This window comes from Calonectris borealis, chromosome W, assembly GCF_964195595.1.
Source record: "Calonectris borealis chromosome W, bCalBor7.hap1.2, whole genome shotgun sequence".
NCBI classification, from domain to species: domain Eukaryota; kingdom Metazoa; phylum Chordata; class Aves; order Procellariiformes; family Procellariidae; genus Calonectris; species Calonectris borealis.
The window spans coordinates 23,193,894-23,208,213 of NC_134351.1; the positions used below are offsets into that span (position 1 = coordinate 23,193,894).

General features: G+C 38.1%; 1 protein-coding gene across 12 annotated transcripts in view; it reads right to left on the reverse strand.

Moving 5' to 3' along the window:
- Window positions 1-14,320, reverse strand: part of LOC142074878 (nipped-B-like protein) — a 207,820-nt gene that overhangs the window by 14,406 nt on the left and 179,094 nt on the right. For all 12 annotated transcript variants that reach the window (XM_075135800.1, XM_075135801.1, XM_075135805.1 and 9 more), the window contains 11 exons: window positions 13,545-13,643; window positions 13,295-13,441; window positions 11,966-12,100; window positions 7,555-7,653; window positions 6,288-6,341; window positions 5,002-5,110; window positions 4,301-4,437; window positions 1,922-2,062; window positions 1,502-1,595; window positions 1,237-1,391; window positions 881-971 (listed from right to left, as the gene is read on the reverse strand). In XM_075135800.1, the coding sequence (XP_074991901.1) occupies window positions 881-971; window positions 1,237-1,391; window positions 1,502-1,595; window positions 1,922-2,062; window positions 4,301-4,437; window positions 5,002-5,110; window positions 6,288-6,341; window positions 7,555-7,653; window positions 11,966-12,100; window positions 13,295-13,441; window positions 13,545-13,643 (1,261 nt within the window). The remainder of the gene's footprint in view (window positions 1-880; window positions 972-1,236; window positions 1,392-1,501; window positions 1,596-1,921; window positions 2,063-4,300; window positions 4,438-5,001; window positions 5,111-6,287; window positions 6,342-7,554; window positions 7,654-11,965; window positions 12,101-13,294; window positions 13,442-13,544; window positions 13,644-14,320) is intronic.

The window sequence follows — 14,320 nt, forward strand, 5'->3', positions numbered from 1 at the left end:
AAGATTCGGTCTCAGTCCTTATCCTCAGAGTCCTCCCTAGCCTGAACTGAAGCAGGATATCTAAAAAGCCACCTAAACAGCAGCATAAGGAGGCAAATTCTTGTCCACAGTTAAACCATACAATGCAAGCTCACACGCATGGGAGACAACTTTCTTTAGACTAAGCCATAACCATGAACTGAACTCTTCCAGAAACCAAGGCTTATCTGCCCAAACAAGATTCTCTCACATGTACAGTTTTTGTCCTTGAGCAGAGGATGAACATGATACAAACCACTCAATGGAAGTTCATGTACTACTGCAAGTCATTGAGATACCATACTAATGCCTTCAGATAAAGAATCTATTTAAAATTGAAATACTGCCAAAATCCCAAAACAAACTGTAATATTTAGACTATGACATCATCTCAATGCATCATGAAATCTCACAGAGCATCCCCCAGTTGGTATAAACTGCCAGAGGTCCCTTGACTCCTGCGGAATATCTGCCCCTACACTTAAAATTCTCAGTTTTTTCAGCATTTTTTCTAGTTATTCTTTAACCATACCTTGTGGACTGAAAAACAAGATTTGGAGTTACAACGTACTTGCATGTGGGGAAAAAATAACATCTCCATTACTTTGGAAACCTGATGCTCTCTAAGACTTGGTCACACATCAAAAAGGCATTCACTGTCAAAAGCATCCACTCTGCTTCAGAAGTATGCAACTTCAAAGTATCCCTTTGACTACATTTCTATAGCCAGTTCTCAAATAAAACATGCAGTGAACTTTGATTTTAAACAAACTCCCCTGCCACTACACAAATAAATGAATTCCTACTGAAATGCATGGATTTTTACTATAGCAGAATAATAAAAACTATTAATATTTCTTACCAAGGCCAATAATGGCTTTTGTCTGTACTTCTTCATCTGAATGCTTTGTAAAATACATCAGCAGTTCAAGTACTTTATCCTTAATGTTAACCTGAGGAAATTAAAACAAAAATAATTGCTATTTGAAGATGAAACAGATGTTTTTAATCTCTTATAAAAAGCATAAATATTAAAAAGGAGAAACACAATCTTACTGCATGGCCTTTGCAAAACCATGTATTTACAAACCAAAAAGCTATATTGTATGCATTATGAAAAAATACATAGGTTTGAGGGACTAGGAATACTGTGCTTTCAAATTGAAGTGGAGCATTCAATATACATAAGACGTGGAGAGTAAATACAAGTTATTTTACCTTACTGTTGCCCTTAAAATCTTCCTGATCAAAATCAAAATGCCGACACAATGCTCCAACAGTGAAAAGTGATCTAAGGAGTGCTGGTTTATTGGCAGTAAGTATTGTACTGTTGGGGTCTTCTTGGTGTTGACTTTTTAATTTAGAAAGTGCACCTACAGTAAGATAAAAGTTTTGATCACAGTATTTAATCATGGTGTATCCCTAAGACAAGACTTGTAGCCAAAACTGAAAAGTGACAATTACATGTTGTGATTTTACTTACCATAGTATCTATTAAAACAGGCCCACACAAATTTATAGTTCTGGGTGACCTTGTTCACAACAGCTCCAAGACAGCTCACACAATGCTGAACAACCTAGGATCAAGAAAGAACAAATGAGTTATATATTTAGAAGTTAAAACTGAGATTTTTGTGAAGTTATGTACAAAAAAACTGTGTAGAACTAAAACTAACGATCTAACAGATGTAATGTCCATCTCCTAGACTGCTCTGAAAACCTGCCCAAACTTATAATTGTTAAAATATAGCAACAACACATACAAACACCAGCAAACAAAGAACATTAATTTTTCATGTCTCAAAAGTTATCTTCATAATGAAGACAGACTTTCTTTAAATCAAAACCATGTATTTCACAATGTGAAATGGAATCAACTGAATAGTAGCAATTAAAAGCTTACCGTCATGCCATATTTGATGATGAGTTTCATGAGGTCTTCCTCAATAGTGGCAAGAAAGGTCTCACTTGGGTGCTCCATTAGTGGCACTACAAGTTCTAAGATTTTTGCAACATTGCAGATCACCATGAAATCATTCTGGGTCTGAAACAACAGTATTTATAGCGTTTAACATTTCTGGCTGTGTTACCTATAAGCTAAGTATTATTAATATGTATTACGTAATATATATATATGTATTAATATTACATAATACATATTAATATAATACAATTACATACAAATACATATTAATATGAGACAATTGCATAATAGTATAATACAATTATGTATCTTATGTAAGATATTTGGTAAAGAATTAAAAGAATATTTATATAGTTTACATCTGCTTTTAAATTACATATTATTTTGAAAGCAAGTTTTTGTTTTCTACAGAACTTCTGGAAAAAAAAAATAATCTGTAGAAGCAGACCTTCACCCCTCATCAAGGCTGTGACAGACCTGAAAACTTTTGGTCCTGATAATTTTTTTGAGTCCTACAACAAATCTAGGAACTCTTCCTGACACATGCACACTAGAGAACACAAAACACCTGGCAATGGGTATTGGCAACAAATGAAGTTGTGCTATGGCTGAATGTGGCTTAAACAAAATAGATAATAATGCTCACAAATATAGAAATTACAATTAAAATGATTACTGGTTTACGTTATCATGACTGTATATGTATTGTAAGTGAGGAATCTATGGAAAACATTTATATATTAAATATACATCCTGCTAGAAACTGACTTTTTTGACAAATCAAGCTCACTAATCACGATAGGATAATTCCCAAATGCTACTATCAAGCTATTTAACATATTCGAGCTGACAGTGGTAATTCTACAATTCATCTCAACCTGTATAAGTACAAAACTTATGTAACGCACTAAAGAGATGTTGCAGCAAGCAAATAATCAGATAACCCTTTCCTATACTGTTTGATCAGAAGCAGCTCTAAAAGTCTGTTGTAGATGTGCCTAGAGAATGCTCCAGGGCTGAACCTGTAAAATGCTAGGCTATACCTACAAGCTAAGCCGATAACAAGTATTCTCAAGCCTGCCCTTCCCTGGGCAGCTGACCTAATGTAATGGATTGCTGCCACCCACCCAGCCAAGCTCTTCCTTGAGCCATGGCTGCATGAACCTGCCCTGCTCCTTCTGCCAGATCAGGGGTTCATCACAACCTTCACTGAGCCAACTGTGCTAATCAAAATGGCAGAAAGCGACGCAATGTTTCAGAGGAGGGGGGCCATTTTACCAGAACGGGGGGTTCAGCATTATAGCTCTCTACCATTTTTGTGAGCTAAACTGTCTTACAGGGTGTCCTGGTTTCGGCTGGGATAGAGTTAAATTTCTTCCTAGTGCTGTGTTTTGGATTTAGTATGAGAAGAATGTTGATAACACACTGATGTTTTTAGTTGTTGCTAAGTACCATGCTAGGCAAGGACATTGAGCTTCCATGCTCTGGAAGAGGCTGGGAGGGAGCGTAGCCGGGACAGCTGTCCCAGCTGGCCAACGGGGTATTCCATACCATGTGACATCATGCTCAGTATATGAATGGTAGGCGTGTTCCAGGAAGTAGCGATCGCTACTTGGTTATCGGTCAGCGGGTGGTGAGCAATTGCATTGTGCATCACTCATTTTGTATATTCTATTATTATTATTATTATTATTATTTTTATTATTTCTTTTTCTGTTCTATTAAACTTTCTTTATCTCAATCCATGAATTTTACTTTTTTTTTCCTCCTGATTCTCTTTCCCATCCCACTGTGGCAGGGGAGTGAGCGAGCGGCTGTGTGGTGTTTAGCTGCCTGCCGGGTTAAACCACAACACAGGGGAATACAAAAACACCAGAGCTAGGGAAGGGAGAGGTGAAGTGCTGAAGAGGATAGAGCAGGACATTTTCCTTCTGATATATTTGCTATATGTTAGATCACTCTATCTTATGGAACCATACCTTTAGTCTTAAGATTCATATGTTAAATCTTAACTACTTTTAAGACTGTGACTATAAAACAAAACAATTTTAAGAAATTATTTCATAACAGGTGAAAAACTAGGTTTTAGTCCTCAAAGGAAAGAGGCAGCACAGGTTTCAGTTTCATTTGGCTGTAATATGTGGAGGTAGAGGGTGAGGAACAGCATCTTAGAAGCTACAGAGATCATCAAAAGGACCTAATATCTTCAGAAGATATGATACTCATGAAATAGAAACACAATTTTTATTTCTCTTTTCCTACCTTCAATTTCATCAAGCATACAAGACAGCCATTAATTTCCATGCTTAATTATCTGGGAAAAAAAAAAAGACTGATTTTCTAATTTTCTCTACTTACACTACATTTAGTGGTCAGGTATGGCTGCATGGTCATGGCATGTTTGACCATTAGCTGGGGCCTGATTTTGCTGAATAAGAACAAAGTGGTTATGCAAGCAACCAAGCGACCAGAATTCACACCTTTGTTGTCAGAATCTGCAAAAAAAATAGAAAATACACAAAGTAATGTTTGAGCAATGAAAAACATATGGCCAAAACATCATATGAATATCTCTTTCATAACATATCTTTCAAGATCAATACAGAATATTCTTATTAGAGATGAGAACATAATGTGTTAACATTTGTATGTGATCACAAAATATGTGAAATAAGAAGCAAAGATGCTTCAAAGACATCACTAATTTTTAAACTACTTACTGTACACAGAACACTGGCCCAGCCAATGATTCCTATAACTGTATAACATATTAATGCAAATAAAGTTTGCCACATTTGTTTTGGTTTTAGTGATCTAAAAGTTTGAACAAGTTATTTTAAAAGTAGTTCTGTTATTGTGGTTAGCTAGAGAAAATTAGGGAAGCTTTATTATTATACAGTGCTCAAAAGTTCATAATGAACTTAAATGCAATAATTCATTACCATCGGTTTCGTAATAGGAATTTTGTAACAGTAACTTTTCGCGATAGTAATTTGAACAACCACTGTTACAGTATCATATAAAATTCAAAGGAGCTACTGGGTTGTAAACAATATTACCTGATAAGGATTCCTCATATTTAAGAATGTGCTCAACCAAATTGTCAACAAGTTGAGTACAGGCTTTCTTCACAGGTTTATATGAGGCATCCTCTTCTGACTTCAACAGCTATAGCAGATGAAACAGAAAATGATTTAGTATTAAGGGTGCATTCATTTACATTGGATACATGCTGGTTTTATAACAATTACTACAGATACACAAGGATTTTGCACTACAAAAGCATTTAACTTCTCCATAAAAGTTACATGGTGAAGAAAAAATTAAGGGAAGTAAAAAAAAATCAAACCAAAATGCAATAGAAGTAAAGAAAAATTAACTGCGACAAAAAGACAGAAGAGAACAGTTCTACTGATTTTTGCGTTGGGATGAAAGCTAACTTTGTGCTTAATGAAATAATGCAGAAAACAATAATGTAGTCATACTTGCCAGCAGTAACTAATAGGAGCTAGAAGGCTTTTTAAAACGCTTAGAAAAAAAAAAAGCAAATTCAAAAGGAACGTTGTTTTTGACACTAAGCAAAAATATCAAACTAAGATGAAACATAGTTCTATGAACATTTTAATCAGTTAATTTAATTGACCCCATACTATAGCTTTTTCTTCAGTGCAGACATTAAGAGGCACTTTGATTTACTTGGCTACCTATTTTCATGGCACTCCAGGCTAAAGTAAAATCTTTTGGAGACCTCTAATTCCCCATGCATGCTTTTGTTAATTTTGCTTGAAAATTAATGAGGACATACAAGTTGTAGAGGAGAAAGATAACACAGGCTAAGAGATATAAACAAAGCAAGCTAATTTCTTAGAAAAATCAGAGTAAAATATAATGTAGAAGTAAGCTATACTCTGAAGATTCACTGCTTCTATAAACTGTGTAACAAATATATTGGACATGAAAATACACTTATCTACCATTTTAAAAAATCTACATTACACTAGAGGCCTCATTTCAGAATTAAGTATCTTAGCTGTGGACTTCATGTTACATCACTCATTATTGAAGAGACCATGAAATTAAAAACAAACAAACACAAACCCTCCCCAAAACAAAAAGTGAAGTATTTTTAAAACAGATCATATGGAAAGAAAGAAACTACTGTTGGAGACAAAGAAAATTACACCAAAGAAGATTTAAAAAAAGGTCAGATGTTTAAAGGGCATGAATTGTATTTGTCTACTGTAAAGGACTGCTCTTGTAGTCTCCCTTCAATGCGTTTTAGTACCAAAAGAAATGTTAAAATTCTTACAATGATTGTGCCATACATTCAAAATTCATTACTTACATTTTGAAGAAGCTGTTCAAACCAATCATACCCTGTATCTCTACAAGCTGCAACCTAAAAGTAGTTTTGAGAATAAACTGGTTAAAAAAGGCATCTGAAGAAAAATTACTTCAATACAGATGTCATCTTAAAAGACCAGTAAACATGCATAGATATATTTTCGTATACATTCAGTACAATATCTTTGGAGATCAGAAACTGTCTTCTACATTTGAAAAATAGTTCTCACCATTTAAGTGATCCCAGAATTTGTATCCCATACAACACAAGGCCTACACATTTTACTGGAGAGTGCTGGCTCTAATGTAAACCAAATTTTGGTTTCGTAGAACAACATTTTGTACAGACTAAAGCACAAATACAAGCCTGACATATTAAAAATGAACATGTGTGTATATATATGCATATACATATTTTTATACAAACAAACTAAGCCTTCACTGGTATATGTCAGGAACAGCTCACAGGTGCTCCAAAATAGAATTGGCAAGAGAACTGAAAATTAAGCTGAAGTCAAATCGACTGAATTCTCAGTCTGGAAAAATGCACACTACACTACACTACCATTTAGTAAAAATATTGAAAAGCAGGATGGAGTTTAAACCCATAATTTTAAGTAGTAAAGCGAGTACTTTTATTTGATATTTACATCTTGGTATAATTGATATTAAAATACCTTCTCAGCACAGTGGTTTTACACAACACATTTTCACTACAAATGTATAAGCATTTTATTTGAAACAGATTTTTTTTTTGAGACGTGCTATTTAATTTGCTGCTCCTAAAAAGTAGATAAAATAATGCAGATACTAGTTTACCCTGGGTTAGAACATGACCCTGTATTTGTTAAAACAGCTTATTAACCTTTCAAAACAAATGCTATTAGTTGAGGAAATTTTTCTTTTAAGAGACAACTTCTTAGTTAGGCTTAACTATATGCTGCTACTAGCATTTCCTGGAAAATGTTAAATATAACAGAAATTTGTTGTGTTTTAACTGAACAAGTATTTTACACAACCTGAATATAATGTGGTCTCAGTTATCACTGCTAGCAGATTAGTGAGCATTTAAAGTTTCCTACAGCCTGTTCCATCAGATGAATAATTCTAGCATATATTCAATGTCAGGAGACATATAAAGAAAACCATCTGATAATTAAATTACTTGCATATTTTTTGTATTCTAAAAGACTACAGACAATTTTTCAAAGATACTAAAAACATAATCAAATTTTGCATGCAACTTAATTCAAATCTGTTTAACATACCACATCAGTGATGTTTAGTATTTTCCTGGTCATTGCTTCTTTGTCATGGTGTGGAGTTGGAGTAAACCAGAGCTTCTGGAATGTCTCGTTCACTAATTTCTGAAGGAAAAAAAATATATCAGCAGAAATAAATAAGCTTATCTTGGCACGAAGGTATTACTTCTAATACATCCATACAATAGATTTGTTGACGATACATGCCATTTCGTAAGGAATTATTCAACCTAAGTGAGACTGTTGTAGAAAATGTTATCTGAGACAGACCCAGATCTACTATTACAGCAGTTATACTGGACTCTAAGCAAGCTTCACTAACAAGATCACTGGGAACTGATGCTACAGAAAATGGAGTTACCACTTTCCCGCACTAATTTGCATTCCTCAGGAAAACATAGTACCCTGAGAAGCTGACAACCGAACACAAGATTACAATTTCTACAGCAGAATTAGCAGCAATTGTAGATTACTTTGGCATTTTCGGAACAGCTGTGACAAGGTGGGGAAGAAAGAGGCGCCAAGTCTCCCTACCCAAACATAGGAAGTCGGTTCCCTTCCAATGTTTTTGGATGGAGGAAAAGAAGGAATAGAATGAAAGTGAACTAATTATTCCCGAATTACTTATAAAGCATATGGTTGTAAGAAGTGTTCCTCATCCATGGAGACATAAAAAAAAAATACATTGCAGATACTGCCTCGTCTTTCTGAGGTTGTTGGAAAAGAGGAGAGAGAACAAGGTCATCCTCCTTTCCTAGCAGCACCTTGGATCCAGCTGTTCATCTACTTCTTGATTAACAGTCTTCTCTGAAAGCCACTTGGCATTAATGTATCTCAAGTGGTAAAAATATATGCTGCAGCTTTAAAGTTGCAGATTTCAAATCCCACTGAAAGTGTGATACAAAATTATTACAGGTGTATTCTTAATTACCCAGCAATTTAGAATCATAGAATCATAGAATCCTTAAGGTTGGAAAAGACCTCTAAGATCATCGTGTCCAACCGTCAACCCAACACCACCATGCCCACTACACCATGTCCCTAAGCACCTCATCTACACGTCTTTTAAATACTTCCAGGGATGGTGACTCAACCACTTCCCTGGGCAGCCTGTTCCAAGGCCTGACCACTCTTTCAGTAAAGAAATTTCTCCTAATGTCCAATCTAAACCTCCCTTGGTGCAACTTGAGGCCATTTCCTCTCGTCCTATCGCTAGTTACTTGGGAGAAGAGACCAACACCCACCTCGCTACAACCTCCTTTCAGGTAGTTGTAGAGGACGATGAGGTCTCCCCTCAGCCTCCTCTTCTCCAGGCTAAACAGTCCCAGTTCCCTCAGCCGCTCCTCATAAGACTTGTGCTCCAGACCCTTCACCAGCTTCGTTGCCCTTCTCTGGACACGCTCCAGGACCTCCATGTCCTTCTTGGAGTGAGGGGCCCAAAACTGAACACAGTATTCGAGGTGCGGCCTCACCAGTGCCGAGTACAGGGGCACGATCACCTCCCTAGTCCTGCTGGCCACACTATTTCTGATAGAGGCCAGGATGCCATTGGCCTTCTTGGCCACCTGGGCACACTGCCGGCTCATGTTCAGCCGGCTGTCGACCAGCACCCCCAGGTCCTTTTCCTCTGGGCAGCTTTCCAGCCACTCTTCCCCAAGCCTGTAGCGTTGCATGGGGTTGTTGTGGCCCAAGTGCAGGACCCAGCACTTGGCCTTGTTGAACCTCATACAGTTGGCCTCAGCCCATCGATCCAGCCTGTCCAGGTCCATCCGGCCCCATAGACTTGTGAGCATCCAGGTGGCGTAGCAGGTCGTTAACTGCTTCCTCTTGGATTATGGGGGGTTTATCCTGCTCGCCGTCCCTGTCTTCCAGCTCAGGGGGCTGAATACCCTGAGGATAACTGCTCTGACTATTAAAGACTGAGGCAAAGAAGGCGTTAAGTACCTCAGCCTTATCCTCGTCCTTGGTGGCAACGTTCCCCCCCGCATCCAATAAAGGATGGAGAGTCTCTTTGGCTCTCTTTTTGTCATTAATATACTTGTAAAAACATTTTTTGTTGTCTCTCACAACAGTGGCCAGGTTGAGTTCTAGCTGGGCTTTTGCCTTTCTAATTTCCACTCTGCACGACCTAACGAGATCCCTGTACTCTTCTTGAGTTGCCTACCTCTTCTTCCAAAGGTGGTAAACTCTCCTTTTTTTCCTGAGTCCCAGCAAAAGCTCCCCGTTCAGCCAGGCCGGTCATCTTCCCCGCCCGTTCTTCTTACGGCACATGGGGACAGCCTGCTCCTGCGCCTTTAAGACTTCCTTCTTGAAGAACGTCCAGCCTTCCTGGACCCCTTTGCCCTTCAGGACTGTCTCCCAAGGGACCCTCTTGACCAGTGTCCTGAGCAGGCCAAAGTCCGCCCTCCGGAAGTCCATGGTAGTGGTTTTGTTGGCCCCCCTCCTTACTTCACCAAGTATTGAGAATTCTATCATTTCATGGACGCTAAGCCCAAGACGGCCTCCGACCACCACATCTCCCACCAGTCCTTCTCTGTTTGTAAACAGCAGGTCAAGCGAGGCACCTCCCCTAGTGGGCTCGCTTACCAGCTGCGTCAGGAAGTTATCCTCCACACACTCCAGGAACCTCCTCGACTGTTTCCTCTCTGCCGTGTGGTATTTCCAGCAGACGTCCGGAAAGTTGAAGTCCCCCACGAGAACAAGGGCTAGCGACTGGGAGACTTCTGCCAGCCTCTGGTAGAATATTTCGTCTGCCTCCTCGTCCTGGTTAGGTGGTCTATAACAGACTCCCAGCAGGATATCTGCCTTGTTGGCCTTCCCCCTCATCCTTACCCACAAGCACTCGACCTCATCATCACTACCATTGAGCTCTAGACAATCGAAGCACTCCCTAACACACAGGGCTACCCCACCGCCTCTCCTTCCTCGCCTGTCCCTTCTGAAGAGCTTATAGCCACCCATTGCAGCACTCCAATCGTGAGACTCATCCCACCATGTTTCCGTGATGGCAACTAAGTCATAGCTATCCCGCTGCACAATGGCTTCCAGCTCCTCATGTTTGCCGCCCATGCTGCTTGCATTGGTGTAGATGCACTTGAGCTGGGCTACCGATTTCTCCCCCGACATTGGTGTGCTGCCCCTAGGCTCTTCTCTAGTGAGCCTGGTTTTATCCCCTTCCCCCTTCAAATCTAATTTAAAGCCCTCTCAATGAGCCCCGCCAACTCATACGCGAGAATACTTTTCCCCCTGTGAGACAGCTGAACGCCGTCCATCGCCAGCAGGCCCGGTGCCGTGTAAACCTCCCCATGATCAAAGAAGCCAAAATTTCGCTGATGGCACCAGCCCCTAAGCCATGTGTTGATCCGATGAGTTTTCCTGTTCCCTTCAGTATTCCTCCCTGCCACTAAAGGGATCGAGGAAAACACTACCTGTGCTCCCGATCCTTCCACCAGTCGCCCCAGTGCCCTGAAGTCCCTTTTGATCACTTCTGGACTTCTCTCTGCAACCTCCTCACTGCCAGCCTGTATAACCAATAGTGGGTAGTAATCGGAGGCCTGTACCAGACTAGGGAGTTTCCTAGTAATGTCCTTAACCCGGGCCTCAGGGAGGCAGCAGACTTCCCTGTGGGATGGGTCTGGCCAGCATACTGGGCCCTCCGTCCCCCTCAGAAGGGAATCACCTATGACAATTACCCTCCTTTTTTTCTAAGCGGAGGCAGTCGTAATGCGTGGGGCTGACTGACTCGCCTTGGGCAACCCCCTGGATGGACCTTCATCTACATCCTTCATCCTTCATCTACATAATTTAAAAATTATTTTTGCCAAATCAAACAAAAAACATCATTGTCAGGTTTATGATTCAACACATAATCTTAGTTTTATGCCCTTCTGCATATACATTGTAGAAAGATTAGAATATGATAACATAAGTAACATTTTAGGGGGAATAACTGATTCATTAAACATTCAGAATTAATGCAAAATTAGCACAGATGAATACTTTATAATTTTTATACGCAGAACTTGCAAATCTGGCATATACTAACATCAAGTACTTAATTTTGACTTAAAGTTTATTTTGTTTGCAGAAAGGAGTTTTATATGCCAATTTTACTTGTTAGAATAGAGAAGTACCAGAGACAACACTTGCAAGAAGAAAAAAAAAAACAAACTCTAGACAATAACTTTTTAAAATCTTTTGATTGTCAGCAAGAACTTGAAGAAAATAGAAGAAAAGAAAGAAAACCAAGTCAAACAGCAATGTAGAAAGCTAAGATATTTGCTCTCAAAAATTAAAAGTGAATAAAAACCATAAAAATTACAAAGGAGCAATGAAATACTTTTTTGATTTTTTTTTTTGGTCAAAATATAGAACACATTATGATAATTAAAATCCTGAAGGATATGTTTCATTCTACCTTAATGCCTTCTTCATCATTGACTCTCCGAATCATTTTCACACACATCTCCGTAATTTTGGGAAATGTTGGTTGTTCAATGCAGATATCCCTAAGTATCTTTATGACTCTCTTTCTGACACTGATACCAGTATCCTGTGAGAAGAAAGGCATTATGCTCTTGAAAACAAATCAGACATATTAATTAATTTATGTATTATATGAATTAATATTTGAAGATCACCCAATCTGACCTGCAAAACGTATTTAGAAAAGGCAGCTAAAATATTCTGGAGTGCATTTGTACAAAAGGTCAGCATAACTCGTACCACTTTATTTGCAACAATTCTAAAGGTTCTGGCTGAGTCCCCAGAACACTGAAACACTTCCTCCATTTATACCCTCCCATTTAAGAGCTCATGATGTTGCAAACGTATAATTCCACTTCTTAATTCAAGAGCTTACAAGCTAGATGTGATGATGCTTTAGCTACTTTGTTGGAACACAGAAGACCCTTTGTAGATCTGGACTGTAATACTTCAAAAGCCTTTGGATAAAGCTTATGGATAAGATACATGCAGCAAATCTTTTCCATTTTCCTAGGCTTCGTCTAAGGAGATGGATGAGGAGCTTCATTTCATATTACCTTATTCAAAACCTGTTTAATCTGAATGTCAGGATGAACGGCTTTATGCATGCTCATATGCACATCTCCAAAACCCTTCACAAACATGTTTTATCATGTAACTATAGCAAATGAGTAGTATTTGACTAAAAACCTGACATGGATGCTAAAAGCTAGTGTTATATTACAGTTAAATTAACATTGTATTTTATCTGAACATCCAGACAAAAAACACTTTTTATACAAAAACTCTAATAAGAAGCCTTTTAAACCACTAAAACATAGCATAGAAAAACAAAATAGTTTTATCTTTTTTTCTTTTGGATTACAAATGGCAACTTTAGATTACTGTGTTGTAGATCTTTCATCATCACCCACGCTACTGAACTGCCCTCAATGACCCATATCTCAGACTTCAGAGATGTGGCAAAATTCCTCATTTCACCTAATTTGTGCCTTAATAAAGGAAACAAAAGGAATATAATCCTGGTTCTGATGCGGTACATCTTTCTATGTATGTTTACCTTTTGATGTAACAAAGCCTCACTGGAAACAAGTGATGCATTTTACAAGGTTGGTCTTAAAAGCACGATGATCCCCATTAAAATAATAAGATATAACTTACTCTTGGGATCATCATTCCATATTATTAAAAATATAAACTCAGTTGAAAACAAATTTTCCAATTACACTTATTTTATCATAAATATCACAAGTCACCGTACCAATATTCTTTCGATCAGCATGTCATAATACTGCTCAGCAAGCTGAGGACGACAGAGCACAAATCGGCCAAGCAGCTCCACAGCTGCTTCTCGTACACTAGTGGAGTTATCCATTAACCGTCCATGAACACCTCGTTGCATATCCAGCTAAAAAGAACAAATAAAACACAGATCCAAAATAAGAAATAAAGATTTCTTTCAAGCGTGACAGAAGAACACATGTGCATGATGGATATTTCATTTTTTTTACCCTGGCTAGAATACTGGGGTCTACAGCAACAACCTCAGACAAACACTTCATGGCTTTTGTTCGAACAGCAATTGCATTTTCACCAAGTACACGCAGAATCTAATAAGAGAACAAAAACAAAGATTCAATTGCTTTGGGAAGGTAGCAAACAATGTTTAACAGGCAAAAATGCAGCAGATTAACATGGAAATGATTTAACTAAAATAAGAATATCTGTCTACTAAAAATTGTATATATCTTCTCAGACAGTAAAAAGGTGTATGCAAGTGATGTTCTGTGGCACTGATAACTGAGCATGGATATTTACTAGGATTTGCTACATCTCCAAGACTGGTCCAAACAGGATTTACACAGGGTCCATATGTTCACTTTAAGTCCCTTCATTTTAAACTCTACTTTTGCCATTTGGTTGTGGCTTTCACCATGGTTCTTTCAACAGGAGAGTTGCATTTGGGCACTATAATTTTAAGAATGGCTCTGTATGCAGATCAATATAAGTAACACAACCTAAACTAAACTAAACAACTAAACCAGTACTGGAGTTCAAACATGTCACCATGACAACATGTTAGAGCTCTTCTCCCAGAAAAAGGAAAGAAACCACACTGGTCAAACAACAGCTTCCAAAGTGACAGTAACATGCACTGCAAGCAACTGACCAAGTTGGCTTGTATTTTCAAATCAAATTAAGATCATTTTAATGAGTTAATATTACCAAATGAGCATGCATCTTACAGAAACTGTAAAAAAGATTTCAACATTTTGTAATTATCCTT